The sequence below is a fragment of the Macrosteles quadrilineatus genome, unplaced genomic scaffold (assembly GCF_028750875.1).
Source record: "Macrosteles quadrilineatus isolate MER2022 unplaced genomic scaffold, UCM_ALF_1.0 Scaffold_1__1_contigs__length_201487025, whole genome shotgun sequence".
Lineage (NCBI taxonomy): Eukaryota > Metazoa > Arthropoda > Insecta > Hemiptera > Cicadellidae > Macrosteles > Macrosteles quadrilineatus.
Window position 1 is genome coordinate 16,206,003 of NW_026542594.1, and position 18,051 is coordinate 16,224,053.

An 18,051-nucleotide genomic window follows, 5' to 3' on the forward strand; every position below is an offset into this window, starting at 1 on the left:
TTAAAAATCGTGTAAATTCGTAACGTCGTTAAACTGACTCTTGTGGGACATATTGGATTTTAAAATGTGCACAAATATTAAAACAATGTTTTTAGACAATAACCACCCCAGAGTGTTTACGGAGTGTATGAAGTGAGGCATGTGGTGGAGGGGAGAGAGTAGTGAGTGACCGAGGTCTATTTATATCTTGGACGTACCCACCCTCAGGTATGAGCACAACGTAAACACACGCGTGCAGCCGTGAGAGGTTCCAAGTGCTTAGCATAAACCAAACAACACAATTTAACGATTCCAATCAAACTTGAACGTCAACATTTCTGCCATTGGCCAATGGTAGCGGTCAAGAAGGCCCAGTTTGAAAGAAAACGTAAATTAAAGACGATAAAAATATCAAAATGTGGCGAGAGGAACACAGTAGAAGACCAAGACCAAGGACAGAGGTGAAAGTGGCCAGAGAGGAGATCTAGGACAACGACGTAGGAACAACGAGGAAAGAGCAGCCAGCAGCTACACAGCTTAACTATTTTACTTAATTAATTTTAATGAAAGCTGAGAAAATGCCTATGTTACGTTTACAGTATTCTATATAGGTCTATATAAAACAACCTTTCACCATGCTCCAGTGAACTAAGGCGAAATCTCAGCACATTTAGAATAAGATTTAATCGTCGCATCAAACACGCGTTGTACAATCAAAAAAATACTAAAAAATTAACTCAGTTGAACAAAAGTTATAAAATCTGCAACCGAAATTGTCGGCTATGAATGTATCAATTAAGCACGTAATTGCCTAGACATCAAATAGGCTACGAATTTGTTGCCAACGGGAGCGCCTAAAGCGAGTAATGCGTGACTTTGTTGTGAACCGGACACGATAACAACCATAAGTTGGTTGACAACTTACAGCAATTGGCTTGGCAACATTTAATCAGTTGATAACAGGCCCATGATTTGCTTCAACCCAACTGTTTGGGAAAAAGTAAAAGATATAACGCACCAAGGCGTATAACGCACTACACAAACTTAACTTGACTTGGTAAATTACAGTAGGTTCGCGAAAACAAAAAAATATCGCACCCCACATTACGGTACTGTAGCTGGAATCGAACAGTATCGAAAACACAGCGTAGAAAACACACAACAAAATATTAAAAAATAAGTAGCCTTTATCAGTGGATTGGTTGAGGGAGCAACACTTCGTCTTCAAGAAAACGTTGTTATAAAAACTTGACTGACACTAGGCGAGGCTTAACTAGTAAATAATAAACACCAGCAAATTTTATTTTCTAGATCTAATAATGATAAAAATCTGAATTTAATAAGACTAAAAAGTTGTAGTCCTGACACTGACAGTATGCACTGAACTAAATAACAAAATTATGACACAATGCCTCGCTAAAATGTTTCTTATTAAGCTACAAGTTAAAATTGATATTCTATCTAAGGTTCTCTTACTATTTTTTAGACTCTTCAGTACAAAATGAAAGTACTTTTTTTAATTATCAGCAATATTAAAAATCAACAAGCGGAAGTGATTATGATAACAGAATGATCATGAGAACATCAGTTTTCAAATGACAACGTACTTAAATAAAATCGGATAATTGCATTTTTGTTATGTTGGTAGCAAGCAAGGCGCTTCTCCCACCACAGGCCATCTCAGCTGTACGCCACAGCCTCATAAATAACGGCTGTCAACAGCCCCAGTGTTGCCAACAGTCCCGGCCGGCGAAACGAATTATATATAAAACAATGACCAGTTCGATTACCAAATTATCTGACTGAGCGGCATTGAGACAGCAATGGAGAGCTTAAGATTGAGAAAGACTTAATGATCCATTTTTGAAAGAAGAATCTGAAATCGGAAAGGCAATAGGTTAAAAAAGAGAGTAGTGTCCGGCGAAATTAAAGCAGAAGGTCACTGAACGATATGGCAACACCGCGACCAGAGTTCCGCCGCGGTCTGACAGGAGGCAGCACCTAACAACTGGTTGCGCGTTTGCGACCCGAAAGCGAAACGGAAGAGTACAAGACCTACTTTACAGTTACTGTTACAATAAAATTGCTGGCATACCGCTGACCTAAGCGTTCTGCTTTTCTTAACTACGCAATCAATTTTATGTTCGTGGAATTTGTCTTTTGGACATTGTATATCAAATATTTTTTCACAATCCTCTTATTTTGCCTATAAAACATGTATTTAATCTTAGAATAAAGATATAAGTTAAATACAAACAAAATCAAACAAAAAATTTATTAACTTAGGTCTACGTTACTAAAATATTAACATTTCCCTAAGAAACACTTTATTACCGTTCCCTGTAGTCAGCAAACTCATATTGAAACGAGTGGGGGTTTTATTTTATAAAATAACATCTGAGACCATTCAAGAAGTTTTGGGTGTGTTGCTATCCTAGTGGCATTGACTGTAGACATTGAAACTGGAATTCTTGAAAGTTTTATTTGACTAGGTATATTCACAACATTCCACAAACTTGTCTTTTATTACATAATTGAAAAATCATGTCTGTTGGGGTTATTAAATAGAATATGTTTAATCTGTAAAGGCAAGTTTAACATTTTTGTAACGATACCATACACAGATGATTTAAGTAAGTTATGTTTGTACAATGCCTTGATGTGTGTTTTTACAGACAGGACAAGGGAAGGATGATTTTTGAAGGAATTGTATGAGGCTTGTTAGTTGTTAGCCTACTAAGATCAGCTGGCTCCCATCAGCTAGAATCATAAGTACAATAGGCCTAATCAAATTTAAGTTGTAGTTTTTAATGACCAATTTAAGAGAACAGATTTTTTTCTCAGGACAAAACAAGTGACCATCAGTTTGTTTCGTAATTTTACCATAACTTTGCTTTCTAGTTAACTGCAAATTGTATCATTACTCAGATCTTTATCTATAAATCTTTATCCACTAAGAATGTTCTATGAATTCCCATTTCTACGATTTAGGGTACTTCCGGCCGTGGATGACAAAATAATCCGAGCGGCTCCCGTTCCTAGTGCGAAACATCCATGCAATCAAAGTGAAATTGTGTACATCTCCCGTGATCACTGAGGGCATCATCATTGTCAACACTACGATTGTGGCAAAATGTGAACATAAAACGTGATTACATGACATTAACATCGTCATCCAAGAACATGGCAAAGTAGGCAGTTTATTTTAGACTCTAACTTAAAAATTGAGTTTCGGTTAAAAAATATATTGTTTTTTACAATACATTGCGGCACCTTTGCTGCGTCTTAGTGGTAAAGAGGCTGTGTTTGATAGGCTAGTCATCAGCTGCTTCAGTGAATCAGAGACGTTTTACCTTAGCAGGGTTTAACTTTTTGGCCTTTACCTTTTAGCGAATTTCCCATATCGGGAATAAGCTATTACCATAGGCTAGTACTCATGGTAAGACCTGTACCCGGGAACGATTTACTTCTTCGTTTTGAGGTCCCTAGAGGCCAAAAATACCACCCGTTCAAATTCATATATATATGTGTCCGTTAGCCCGATACCTCGAGCAAAAATCATCCGATATTGATGAAATTTGGTACAAACGTGTAAACCTACGTTTATTCGAACGAGTTCACGAACCAGCATGATCGGCCTATGGGAACAGGGGTTTATGGGGTAAACATTTAGCATTTTATTTCTAAACCATTTTGTAGAGCTTAAAAAAAAACAAATAATTTAGTTTATTGAAGCGTTATTATGCGCCTAATGGTAACAAAGAAAATTCCAAAAAACTGTAAATTTAAAATTTCCATGTTATTCTTATGGAGAATAAGTAAACTGTTGTAGTTTGCTCGTTTATGAACATATTTTGATCAGATTTGGAAAATGCATTAATTTCATAAACTATTAACATAAAAAAAAACTTTTTACCCTCCCTGTTGCAGCAACCTAGAAGTACTTGTTAAACTAATTATTTAAATAGGGAATAAATGTGATAATTTTAGTGTAAATCCAATCAGACAATTATAAATTCGCTTAGTTTGCAGGTTTGCTGCGGCGGGGGTATTTTTACTTAAAAGATTATTTTATTTGTCATTGAACTTTTAAACTGTCCACCGTAACTTAAAAGCTTGGAGTCGGGAGGAAGTTAGGCCTAACCGCATTTTGTTGGGTAAGTTAGGCCTAAATAACGTAGGTCTAGCTTTTAATGCTAAGTTTAAGTTAACACGTTCGCGGCGGCACGTCAAATGGCGGGCGTATCCCCAGTACAGCGCAGCCCTCAGCGCCGAACAAACTTGATTGCCTTTTCAATTTCGGTCTGACGAATAGCAAATAACGTGCGAGGATGTCCTGCTTTACAACGAGAGTCGACGTAGTTCGCTGAACACCCACAGACAGCAGCACTGCTTGGAACGTAGCCGGTCCCATTGGAATTGTATTGCCAAATGGAGGGAAAAAGACGGGACGAAAAGTAGATTTTAAAATTGCCAAACGGGGATTTTACTGGGAAATTTACTACCAACCTACACCACAACAAAATACAGTATACTATTGAGCAGTACTGTGCGAGGTTTCAAGTTTCTAGCTCTAATCCTGGCTTAAAAATAAAATCATTTCGTACCGCATTGCAGCTTGGGAGCGATCGCACCCACCAGGATGGCATTAGGGTTCTGTATGGGAGCGATCGCTCCCATGCCGCCGCGAACGTGTTAAAAGATTTGTGACTTTAGACGGTTTCAGTACAGTTCCGCAAAGAACCTATGCCTACGATATAACTTAATACTTGATAAAATGTTAGGTTCAGTATAAATATCAATCACAAGATATAATAACTTAAGACATCGATATAGAATGTAGCACAATCAGTATTTTTAACGCTGCATCTGGCAGCTACTACAAATCTCTTTAACTTACTGGCAGGCCATTTTTTACTGTATGTAGGCCTACATGGGTTAAGTTTACTTTAGAGCTGTATAAATTGTGTTCTACCATACAGTATAGTAGGTATATAAACTTACTTAAGTAGGCCTAACATACATTGTAGGCTATTTCCCAGGACATTACAAGGAAAAATTTTTGCCCTAGGAGTGGCAAAACCAATTTTCAGTATGTGCTTTGTGGCTTGTTTTGGTTAATTTGTAAGGGAGTTATAAAAAAATCTGTATAAAATTAATAGTAGAGGTAAACTATTGAACCGTATATTCATTTTGTTCGTAATAGTCAGTAGAATTCAAAAATGGTAATAGAAACCAATTTTAGAAAGGTAGATTTTTTTAAAAAAGGAAAAAAAATAAATAGCCTATATATATTTTTCAATTTCTTTTTCTAAAAGCAAACACGTGTTACCATGTAACGTAAATTTTTATTGCACAATTCAAAATACCGTATGCAAATTGTATACACAAAAGAATTATTTTTATGGATTAACTAGCAATAACACGGAAAAATTGGAAAACATCAATTTCTACAACTACACTTTGATAGATCCACAAATGACCTCGAATAATAAATCAATATCATAAAACCATACATTTTTTGAAGCCAATAATATCATTCTATATATATAAAGAATAACTAAATAAAATAAGCGATAGAATAGTTTGTTTTCACATAAGCAAAAATGTAAACAAAACAACCGATCAGCTGTTAGGGCCACAAACTTGACTGACTTTTTATCCTATTTTGGAACACACGTGTATATTAAATATTTATGCAAAATAATGCATGAATACAGTATTACATCTAAGTTTAATACAAAACACTAAACTAAAACGAACATTACACTGTAAAATTAGGGATAAAACCCACACTTCGTCTTGCTATCGGATTAAAACTTACGACGACGCCGCTATTTTAGGTTAGACAATGACAAACTGTTCCGTTCCTTTGGCTTTTAAAAATCCAAAGCTTCTATTCGTGTGACCAGCCTGACAACATTGAATTCTACTGTCCTTCGTCTATAAGAGCATATATAAAACAGCGTTTTTGTACATTTCACATTAGGCTATATATATATATATGCGATTTAGAAATTGGCAATTTTTGTCGATTCGCCACATGAGCAATACGTAAAAATTGGCTTTTACAAACTGTTCATCAGCCGTTGGAATGTATTAATATGACATTATACTTTTTACAGAATGAAAGTTCACTTCATGCTTAGTACCTACCCTAGTACCACTTGTTTTTGTTAGAAACAAAAATTAAGTCTGCTATGATTTTTTGAAATGATTCATCTTTTACGATTACGCAAAAAAACATGGCGTTCGCGAGTTAGCGTTTTTTTTTCCTTTCAGTCAAATGTATCTTACTAAGATTGATTTACTTGTTATAAGGTTCATTCTAATAAAATGAAACTTCAGAATCTCATCTTTCCATTGGTAAGGGTTAGGGCCTATGTAATTTCAACAACTATAGGCCTAACTGTGCGTAACATGCAACGGAAAAACGTTACGCTAATCGACACATTTCGTTGCCCGCCATTTCAACAACACATTTTGAAATCAACATTTTTTTGTCGCTTCGCCTCTCCTAGAACCATTGACAGAACCTAAAAAAAATTGTGTAGAACTGTTAACCTTAATTAAAGCTAGGCCTACTTGTAAGAAGAAGAAAAGTAGAAAATTGGCCTGTAACATTTTGCACTAAAGGCCTAATTTTGAGGCTTAGGAAAAATACAAAAGATTTTGGCTGAGGTTTGGTATCTGTCCTACATTAACTCAAATGAATATATCGTTTTTTATACTCGACGTTCTGTACCCACGGGCACCTCTGCTTTCCACATGCACAGAAGGCCTCGGATCGGTTCCTGGGATAACAGCTTTTTGTGTAATAGCTTTACTGTATATATATCTTGGACCAGTAGCTAGTAGTTTCTTTGGTTACTGGTTGGAACTGTGTATTGTGAAGGTGTTTGTTTGTTTAGGTCTACCTACTATTGACTTGAGCTGCTTGAAAACTGAAAGTCAAGTGTTAAACTTATTATGATTATTAAAATGAAAGTGTTGTGAGTGTGCTGAAGCTGAAGTGATTTGTCATTAAGTATTAACAAATAAATGTTGTCTGTTGTGTGTGTGCATGAATTATATTATGAAGTTTTAAATGTTCATTTAACCTATTTTTTTTTATTCCTCGAGAAAGAGAGATTGTTAATAAATGCCTAGGCTAGGTTAGGTTGAGCTGTGTGAACTTAAGTTACCAAATTTTTAGTCTTCCAATCTTTCGTTATACTAATCAAGAATGTACCTTTTTATTGTTTCTATGTTCCTGTTCAACTTGAAAAATGTAGGCCTAGGCCTACAATAGCCTTAGAAGTTAACTTATCAACGACTTTTTTATGAAGTGATTTCATCTACTGGACGCCCGAAGATGACATGAGAAGTTAAAACTAAGTTAGTTGGGTCATTGCAACAACATTTTTGGATTTACAAGAAGCAGATTCTGATTTATAGGCCTTAGCTAGGCTACACCAATTTTTTAAATTCTATAAGTTTTTAATGTTACCGTAATCAGTAGGCCTAAGTTACCAGTAACATACAAAGTAAGTAGGCCTATAGGCCTCATCGATAAACGATATTTTCCTCTCCATTGGTGTGAACCTGGCAAAAACTCAGCAATACGTAGTGTGTGCGCCTTAAAAAATCTATTGCTGGCCGTTTTCCAGAAAAATACGGCCGTGAACTATATTACCGTTAATGTCAACAGATAGAGGACACGACAGTATCAATACCATGTAAGTTACCTAGGGAGTAAGTTGGGGGGGGGGGTGTAAAGCCAGCAATAAGAAGTACCGGTAGGCGGGCCTGATAAAATCCATTGCTGGCTGTTTTGCGGGAAAATAGGGCCGCAAACTATATTAGGCCTACTGATAATGTCAACAGATAGAGGACACTTTAACAGACACGACAGTATCAATATCATGTACCCAGGGAGTAATTTAGGGGGTATAAAGTCAGCAATAAGTAGTGCACACGCAATAAAAAAATCTATTGCGGCTGTTTTCCAGAAAAATACGGCCGCGAACCATATTACCGATAATGTCAACAAATAGAGGACACTTTAAAGGACACCACAGTACCAATATCATGTACCCAGGGAGTAATTTAGGGGGGGGGGTAAAGTCAGCAAGTTCCGCAAACGGCCAGCAATAGATTTTATTAGGCCCGCCTAAATTACTCCCTGGGTACATAATAAAAATTGATACTGTTGTGTCTATTTAAGTGTCCTCTATCTGTTGACATTATCGGTAATATGGTTCGCAGCCGTATTTTTCCGCAAATGGCCAGCATTAACTTAGATTTTATTAGGCCGCCTAATACCTATTGCTGACTTTATCCCCCCCCTAACTTACTCCCTAGGTAGGGATGATATTGATACTGTCGTGTCCGTTAGTGTCCTCTATCTGTTGACATTATCGGTAATATGGTTCGCGGCCGTATTTTTCCGCAAACGGCCAGCATTAGATTTTATTAGGCCCGCCTAATACCTATTGCTGACTTTACTCCTCCCCCCTAACTTACTCCCTAGAGGTAGGCCTAAGTTACATGATATTGATAGGCTACTGTCGTGTCCGTTAAAGTGTCCTCTATCTGCTGACATTATCGGTTATATGGTTCACGGCCGTATTTTCCCGCAAAACGGCCAGCAATATATTTTTAAGGTGCGCGCATTAAATTACTTAAGTTAGGCCTATTGCTAAGTTATTGCCAGCTTCACACAAGTTTCGTATCCATAGTTTTATTGTGCATTAAGTTAGCCCAGTGAAGTTAAGAAACTGTAACTTAACTTAAAGTACGGTACGCTAAGTATCCATGGTCAAAGTCAATAGGTAGGCATTTAAGTTATTTATTTGAATAAATTGCGAAATATTCAACTTGCCTTGTCTTGCAATAGGCCTACTAAGTTAATAAACTTAACTTATTGCTTATCAAGTCTTAGTAGGGATAACTTACCTAACTTATTTTACTTAACTTATGAATCAGTCAATAGAAAGTTAGTCATCCCCTTTCATTCCACAATCTTAATAGGTTAAATGAAAGTTAGGCTAAATTAAGTTAGGTAATTCCCATATTTTATTCAGGAAATGAGTTCTTAGGAAAAGAAATCGTCAAGCAGATGTTATAATAACATTTGGTTAAGTTTCCCAAAAGTTGGTAAAATAGGTTATGTTTTAAAGTTTAGTGTTTCAAGGATGATGTTTTAGAAGACAAGGCAACTTAAGTTAGAACACTGACGTTTTGCTTACTAGACCTAGCCTAAGTTTACATCTTTCGAACGTTTTAATAGAATAGAATGGGTTTAGTTTGCAAATACAATTATCCATTAAAATCTAAATCAAACAGATATCTGCAATGCTTGTCAAAATTAGAAATTAATCAATTTCTTGTAGTGATATGCCAAGCGTGACACTTTCTACAACTTTACACTCAAGAAAGGACAAGACATTTCTAACGTCTTACAAGACCTTTTAGTGAACCTATTACTTCAAAAAAGTCTGAAAGACGTTCAATGGTGTATTATTAGCAAATAAACGTATTAATTTTTAGTCAGACAACCGAAATATCAGTGTAAAGTAAGATAAAATTTAGAACTAGGGTACGGAGAAAACAACTTAGCCTACCAGAGCAAAGAAGTTTGTGTGGCAATCCTCTAAACTAGCTCCGTTTGTTTGATGACTCTGATGCGTCATAGTTTATCCATCTTCTTAAGTATCCAATTTAGCACTAGACACTGAATAAAAAGATTATTAACCACATTAAACATAGAATTAATCCACTATGACACAGAACGATTTTCACCTTTCAATGGCGACTGTAAAATGGCGGATGGATAGCACAACAAGCGCAGAGTCTTGGCGCATCCTATTGGTCAATATTGATCACGTGATATGAAGCAATAACTGTCATGGCAGCGCTCATAAAGCATGTGTTGTCAAAAGTAAGTATATTAGGATTATTTAGTATTTTCAATTTTACAATAGTTAATTTTGTTATTGGCTTGTAAATTGTCTAATAAATACCATAAATCGTTCTTATATATCAAGCAATGCTTAATGTCCCTCTATAGCTCGTATTGATTCGCATACTTTTTTGGTCTGCAAGTTAAGACCTATTCTGGTTTGTTAAGGTTAATAAAAACAACCTTTGAGAAACTAATTTGTAGACCACTATTATTATAATGAGGTTCTTTTGATTTTTTTAATATTTCTGCAGTAAGTTACAAACGTATTATTTTAGTTACTTTCGTTGTTTGGCTGTAATATAATGAACTACAGGGCTATCTAAGACTAAGTTATCAGCCTGCTTTATATATTTTAGGTTAGATGTGCTAAGGTTCTAACTAACTTAAGTTAGGCTCTTATCCGGGTTTTGGAAAAAGCCATTGACACATTCTTTAATTTTTCGCTGACCCTTTATCTCATAGGGATGAATTGCTAATCAAAAGTTTGAAAGATTTTTTGGTAAAAAAAAGGTAATCTTAGGGCTTTTCCTAAGTTTGCTTGAAAAAGCCTGTTTACAATAACTTAAGTAACTTAGCCTAGGCCTACCTAACTTAGGCAAACTAAAAAAATATCATAGTATTAACTAACTTATATTAAGTTAGGTAGGCCTAAGTTAACGGTAACTTAGGCCTGAATTAGCATTTATAACATAATTTAGCCTACCGGTACTTTTCCATTTTTCTTCTTTCGTACTTAAGTTGGCATAGGTAAGTTAACTTACCGTACCGTACTTAGCCTACCCTGTGTTAACTTAAATTAATTTATGTAAAGTTCATGGTCTTTTAAAACTTTCTTGAAGCCTACGGTACGGTACCTATTTGTACCAAGGTGCGCTGTGTGGCTGCATCTGCACCTGCCTAAGGCCGGCTCTACCTTGGGGTAAGTTTAAGTTAGACTTTCATAAGCAGGACTCCAAAAATACTATCAAATTAAATAGTACCGTAAGTTAGTTGTTATTTCTTTTGTTTATATCTTATTTAAATTTATATCTTTATATCTTATTGTTTATATTCTATTATCTTATTTAAATTTTAAAACATGTGTTAACTTATACTTAGCCTACTTAACACGTTCAGCCCGACGGAAATTAGTCATCAGTTTTTGAACTTACCATAGCTCCGACATGCGCCACCGGTGGCGCACGGCCAACTTTCCAAAACTCCGACGTGTGCCACCGGTGGCGCATTGTTTCCATTTGATTTGATGCTTTTTAGAAGTGTGTTCGGAGCTTTTCTGAGATATATAAACTGTGTATTCATAGTTAAGGTTAATAAAAACACATTGTGGCCACCTGTGGCGCACGTGCAATTTTTTTTTACCAAGCCATACTTTGAAAAATAAGTTAGTCCCGTTTCTTAGAACTTTATTACACTTACATTTTTACCTTATATTATACCTAATGTTTAATAGGGAAATAAATAACAAATTAATTTAATGGGAACAAGTTGTATTGAATACAAAAATGCTTCAGTATTATCCAAATTGTGTAAAAATGTAAAATATTGTTTCCTAATGTAGGCTAGTTATTATAAAAAGATTGCTTGTTTATTGTTATGAGTTACAATAAGAAAAGAAAAATGCCATGAATGTAACATCCCTAATAATTGATTTACAATTTGAAACACATTGAAAAGTCCATGTCTTTAGTCCTTAGTGGTTCTTATTAAAACATTGTATACACATAAATGGGTTTCCTTCGCATTCATTGCAGAAAGTTACTACTCTTTTTGCTAGCTTCCTAGCTGTTTCGTTACCTTTTTCTTTTGCACTGTCCTTGTAGCAAAAAACACATCTTTTCCTATTTTTTCTGACAGGTCCCTCCAGCTTGGTCAACTCGTGCTATCCGCAAGAAGAGCGTGTGGCGCACGTGACGCACGTCCACTGGCAGGAACTCCAGAATTACGCCCCGGTTGACGTGCGCCATCGGTGGTACACTCATAAAACTACGTAATTTCACACTCATAGCAAAGTTTCAGTGCAAACAAGACAATATCAAAAGATTTTTTTTTTAATCCTATTAATATTACGTGTTAATTTAGTTTCGTCTTTTTGGTTAAGTTACTATATCTGGTATCGTATTTTTAATAAGTCCCCAAATTCCGACGTGTACCACCGGTGGTACACTTCGGGCTGAACAAGTTAACTTAAGTTAACAATACCATAATTAAATGATGAAATAAGTTAAGTTATTTACATTTAAACTGATAAAGTAAGTTTTAAGTTTCGGTTAAAGTTATTTTGTGAAAAATCTAACTTAAATTTGGCATGCGCAATATCCTAACTTTGATGTAAGTTAGGCCTACTCTTTGGTACTTTTCTGTTAAGGGGAACATTCATTATTAACTTATCGATGATTTCTTTTCGATATATCAAAATTTTTGTTTTCCTTTACGACCCATAAGTTATTCCATCTGTTTTAATATCTTCAAATACATTTAAATTACAGACAGACAGATAAACAGACATAGCAAATCTATGTACCGGTATCTAATTTATACTTTTTTTTTTAATAGAGGGCCAGGCTTACAAGTTACCATGGGATTGCATCGCAGCTAGAACAGCTTATTGTGCACCCTCGTTCACAGATCCTCATTCTCCGTCAAATCCCAGGTCTTTGGTGAACCGTGAGAGCCTTTTGACTATGGTGACCTGTTTTTCCCTTTGATCTCCCATCATTAGGCCAAGGGATCTCATACGCAGACCTTGTAGGGCTGGGCACATATATATACCTTCACAGCTTTCACAAGGTCTCTGGCTGGGGCAAGCCGTAGCGAGATTTCCCCGAAAGGACTCAGCTCCTGAACTTGCTTGACCAGCCAATCCTTTGTGGCTGCGTCAGCACAACCTCCACCTTTCTTCCTGGAGGCTTCAGTAGAGTCAGCTTTGGGGGTACCACCCTTGCTCTGCTTTTTCCCAGCATCCTAGTTCCCGGAGGAACTGGCTTTGCAGGCAGCAGAGTTAGGGTGCTTGGCAGCCCACACCAGCCTCCTCTCACTTCTGGATAGCACCTTTTCGCCTTTGGCTTAAGCATCCGCTATCCTCCATCTTTGCAACTCGCCCCTGGAAAGTCGTTTTTCGTTCCTTTCCGGTTTCTGCGAGCTTGTCGTCATCGTCAGATTTCAGTAGACCTTCCTCCTCCATTTGGGTCAGATTGTCTACATTGTTCTCACGAATACCGGGTATTTAAGTCCACCTCCCCAGTGACCCGATTAGAGAGGTAAGGGGTGCGTACGACTGGGTTACCCCTGGTTCCCAGAAGGCTCCGTTAAGACACTGAATATTAGGCCCCCAGTGCCACAAGACTCTTGGCACGGATCGCATTACACCTTAGTCTAGGGCCCCCCTCACTTGGTTCTGTAGGTGGACCAACACCCAGTGGCAGAAGGTAGCTCTCCGCAGCTAACAAGTGAGAGTTGGGGTTTAGGTTGTGGCCAATCTGCCGAACCAACCCCGCATGCGAGGTTTGGCCGGAACGGCGCAAAATTTTCTCCCACTCACTAAACCCCCATACCTTCCTAATTTATACTTGATTCAATAACCGAGTATATTGAATTATAGCTCGTATTAGAGATCGGATTAAGAACTGATCTTGTTTAGGAAAAAATAATAAGTTAGCCTATATTGGATTAAGAAATGAAACTATTCTAAACTAACCAAACTTGCTGTAGGCTAAGTTACCGTTTCAAAATCCCGTTTGATAACAGAAAAGGCATACAGTAGGCTATCAAACGGATTTTTTAAATTTTACACCAAGTTTGGTTAGTTAGGTTAGGTAGTTTAGAACAGTTTTATTTCAATATTTAAATTTTTTATATTGTTTGTTAATACCGGTACTGAACAATATTTATTATCGTAGTTGACAGCTGTAGTGATGTGCCAAAACCGAATCTCAAATCTCAAAACCATCAAAACTTTGGAAAAGTTTCAGTTTCGAGATTCGATCAGCCAGTTTCGAGATTCAAAGGTTTCAAAATTGAAAATGTTGACACTTTTATTTTTGAAACTGCTGACATTTTTGTGTCATTCATTATTATTGTTTTGTTTATAACAATTGTTTACACACAAGCTGGTAGCAATAGAGCAAACAGCACACCATTAACACAAGGTGAGGTGGGGCAAGTGTGTTCTCTGTTTGTAACTTCATGAAAAACAACAATAATGAACTGAAATCGTCACCACATAATGTTTATATCTTCTAGTTTTAGTACATTATTAGATGTGAAGTGTAAAAAAATTATTTTATGGATTTTTCGTCACATTACTATATACAATACGTTTTTGGTCTAAAGGTGTGCTCGTAATGGTTTTTTGTTCATTTTCTATAAAAAAAAAACTATCAAGATTTTCATTGTGCAAATTAATTCTATAGTATAATTTTTGCTGCACTTTAACCCTATTTAGATTGGTGTCTTCGGTCTGTGAGTCCAATGACGTAATATTTTTAAGTTCCTGCTCCCCCTGCTAGGATTCAGGACATGTGTCTCTGCTACCTTCTTACCTCGACTCAGTTTACCACCAGACGCCAGGGCGTCATACTAATAATTTATCCTACCAAAATAACCATATAAAAACTACAATTAAGTTTTAGTTTGATTAGTGTTTGTTGGTTTGTTGGATGACTTTAGATCAGACTGTGTTTTAATAAGGCTAACTGTAACATTCAATATTCTTGATAAAACAATAATGCAATTGCATTAGTAATGTAGTGTCGTTGTTAATTATGCCATCTTGTAATTGATTATGCTAACTACTATTGTATAAATGGTGTTACCGTGAATAAATAAATAAATAAATGCACTTAGCAACATTTATCGTCTTTATAATCAATCTCCAATCGTCATTGTAGGATTGATATTTACAGGATATTTGTTAATACCTGTAGATATCTAGTACTAAATATATATCTACAATTTTTTTAGGGTAGATTGCATCTAAACATTATATAAATATCTACTGTGAAACTTTTAATATCTATTAAATATCTAAAGAATATTTTAACAGATATTGTACAGGTTTCTTAGATAAGATATTTTAAACATCATTTAATTACATGTAGATATCTTTAGACATATTTCAACCAATTTGAATGTTCAATGGATATCTGGTGCTGTTAGGGGAGTTTCATTTATTTTAAATTTAGTTATTTATAAAAAATATATGTTTTGGGTTTGAAGTTTATCAGACACATAATAATTTTTGTTATTATATCTGAATAAGAAGTCAATCTCTTTCAGTTTTGATCGCATAGTGAAAATGTTATCATTACCTGTATTTTTAGCAACCTTAGGTAGACCAGGTAACTAAGAGAAGTTTGGTGTTTAGGTTTTGAGATTTGGGATTCAATTTTTTTTTGTTTTGGTTTCAAGATTTGAAATTTCTAGTTTTGACGATCACTAGCACTAGACAGCTGATAAGTTTCAATTTTTTAATATCAATATATCAAAACAAACAAATAAAATATCGATACATATATCGAAAAGAAATCATTGATAATAATGAATGTTCACTTTAACAGGAAAGTAACTACTTTTTTTCTTTTGATAATTGCGTGTAGTTTGAAAAAGAGTGATGCATCTAGTAGGACAATTGCATCGATAGTATTCAGTTTGATCTATCCATGTATCGATAGTAATAAGTTTGATGTATTACGATATTTTTATACGGTTTTTTGGAGTCCTGCTTATGAAAGTCCACCCTATTATTATTGTATAATAAGCAAACTCTTCTTGGAAAACTTAAGGCATTTCTTATGGCGGAAAATAAACTTCAACCGTTCATATCTCCTTAACCATTGGTTTTATGAAAAAATACCTAAGAACAAAAATGTCTTAAAATAACCTGTAGTATCCAAAAACACCATAAAATACAGGGTGTTCCATAAGAAAAAACAAAGTTGTCCGCCATATTGGAAAATGGCGGCCATTTAGAAAAATTTCGAAATCACCCCAAAATGCAGAATAAAAAATAAAGGGAAGTCCCCCATAAGAAGTTGTTTGTCAGATTTAAAATTAAAAAGTTAGCTATTGGAAAACTTTAGGCTGGACACCCGGTATATATCAAGAATCAAGATCTTTATTGTCATTGACCTTTTACAAGGAATAGACATAGTCAACAATAGAAATAAAAACTAAGGCTATAAAATACAGTGGGTTCTAAATTAAAAATTAATATTAACATCAGAAACTAAGTACTCTGTTATACAGTAATATGGATTTTGGATGAGCCACTCAAACATTTTTGACTTAAACCTATTAAAAGGAACCTGTTTTGGTGCCAGACCTAATTTGTAAAAAAACCGTATGCAATTTATTTTATGGCAGTTATCTGTTTTGGCCAATCTATGGGCAGGGATATCTAGATTGGATTTGCCTCTTGTATTGTAAGAGTGTATACTCTCTCTACAAGTGAATTGATGAAGATTGGCTTTAGTGTAGAGGAGTATGTGAAAAATATACAAATTTACAACGGTCATAATTTTAAGGTCTGTAAAAAGAAGTCGACAGCTATCCACAGGGCCAGCCCCACAGATTGTTCGTATGACTTTTTTTGTAATAAAAGAATTTCATGGGTGTGGGGGGAGTGTCCCATAGTATAATCCCGTAAGAAATATGAGATTGAAAAAAAACCAAAATAAGTAATCCGAAGGTATTCATTACTAACAAAATCTCAGAGTTTCTAAATTGGATAATTTACTCTGGAAATTTTTTTACAAGTGATTTCTATGTGCTCTTGCCAATTTAATTTTGAATCAATTTGGAATCCTAATAATTTTACAGATTTTAATTCATTGTCAAGTGGGGATAGACTCAAAAGAATTTTCTCTGTTTTTTCTTGATTACACGTCAATTTATTTGAAGAAAACCAATTGAGTGCTGATGTTATTGATTCATTAGTAATTAAATCAAGCTCATGGATATCTCTATTTGTTGCAATCAAAGTTGTGTCATCAGCATATACAACAGTGTCTACATCAACATTCTTCGGCAGGTCATTTATCGAGATTAAAAACAAGAAGGGTCCCAAAACCGAGCCCTGTGGAACACCTACTTCAACCAATCTAGCTAGACTGACTGCCTCCAACAGATACATACTGCTTTCTTTTAGTTAAATAGGATTTTTAAATTTTTAAGTTTCACCTTTATTACCATAAAATTCAAGTTTTTTGAATAAAATATCAAAAGGTACAGAGTCAAAAGCTTTTGTGATCAAATAAAGTTTGAAACAGTTTCTTTATTTTCAAATGCATTTAAAGATTTATTAATTACTTCTAAGACAACTGCAGTTGTTGATTTACCCTCTCGAAATCCAAACTGTGAATTTGTCAATAAATTGTTATTTTCAAAATATTCATTTATTTGTTTATGCATGAGACATTCAAAAATTTTGGAAAAGATTAGCACTATTGAAATAGGGCGATAATTACTAGGAAGATTTTTATCACCTTTTTTATATACTGGAATAATTTTAGAAATTTTGAGAAGGTCAGAGAAATAACCAATTTTCAAACATTTCCTAATACAAAAAGCCAGAGGCTCACTTATAAAATGAATTATTTGTTTGATGCTATAATTTGAAAACCAGTAATGATCCATAGCTTTTGAATTTGAGAAATTAGCTACAACATTGTTAACTTCTTGCCATGATACCTCCCTCCATTGGAAATGTAATTGTCCTATAGGGGGAGTCCCCAGCAACTCATGCGCAGGTGTGTAGGTGAGAGGGATTTTGTTTTCTAGCTCATTAACACATTCAATAAAATAGTTATTGAGATTGTCAGCATCCAAAACCTCCGACTTAGTTGATGTAGGAGAATATTCATGCGATATAACTTCCCAAGCAGCCTTGCAACTGTTGGGGGCCTTATCAATATATCTTTCAAAACCTTGCTTTTTGGCTAATTTTATTTCACGATTGTAGGCCTTTTTACAATCAATATAGGTTCTATAGGCATTTTCCAAATTATTTGATTTATGTTTGAGTAAGCTCTTATAAACAGAAAAACAAAGAAACATTTTTTCCCTAAGTTTCCTTAACTTTTCATTATACCAATTAAGTTTTCCTTTCTTATGTCTATTGTTTTGTTTGC

The 18,051-nt window shown here is 35.2% G+C and overlaps 2 protein-coding genes across 5 annotated transcripts in view; one reads left to right on the forward strand and one right to left on the reverse strand.

Annotated features, from left to right (window-relative positions):
* Window positions 1–9,762, reverse strand: part of LOC129004362 (mediator of RNA polymerase II transcription subunit 13) — a 204,351-nt gene extending 194,589 nt beyond the window's left edge. Inside the window, exon 1 of the mRNA XM_054432934.1 lies at window positions 9,585–9,762. Coding sequence (XP_054288909.1) covers window positions 9,585–9,653 — 69 coding nt within the window. The 5' untranslated portion in view covers window positions 9,654–9,762. The remainder of the gene's footprint in view (window positions 1–9,584) is intronic.
* Window positions 9,763–9,799: 37 nt separating this feature from the next.
* Window positions 9,800–18,051, forward strand: part of LOC129004334 (39S ribosomal protein L50, mitochondrial) — a 49,544-nt gene continuing 41,292 nt past the window's right edge. Inside the window, exon 1 of one of the 4 annotated variants that reach the window (XM_054432893.1) lies at window positions 9,800–9,901. In XM_054432893.1, the coding sequence (XP_054288868.1) occupies window positions 9,869–9,901 (33 nt within the window). In that variant the 5' untranslated portion in view covers window positions 9,800–9,868. Of the gene's footprint in view, window positions 9,902–10,086; window positions 10,176–10,764; window positions 10,845–18,051 lie in introns of those variants that run through there. The other 3 variants (XM_054432908.1, XM_054432922.1, XM_054432916.1) reach the window with 3 other exon arrangements.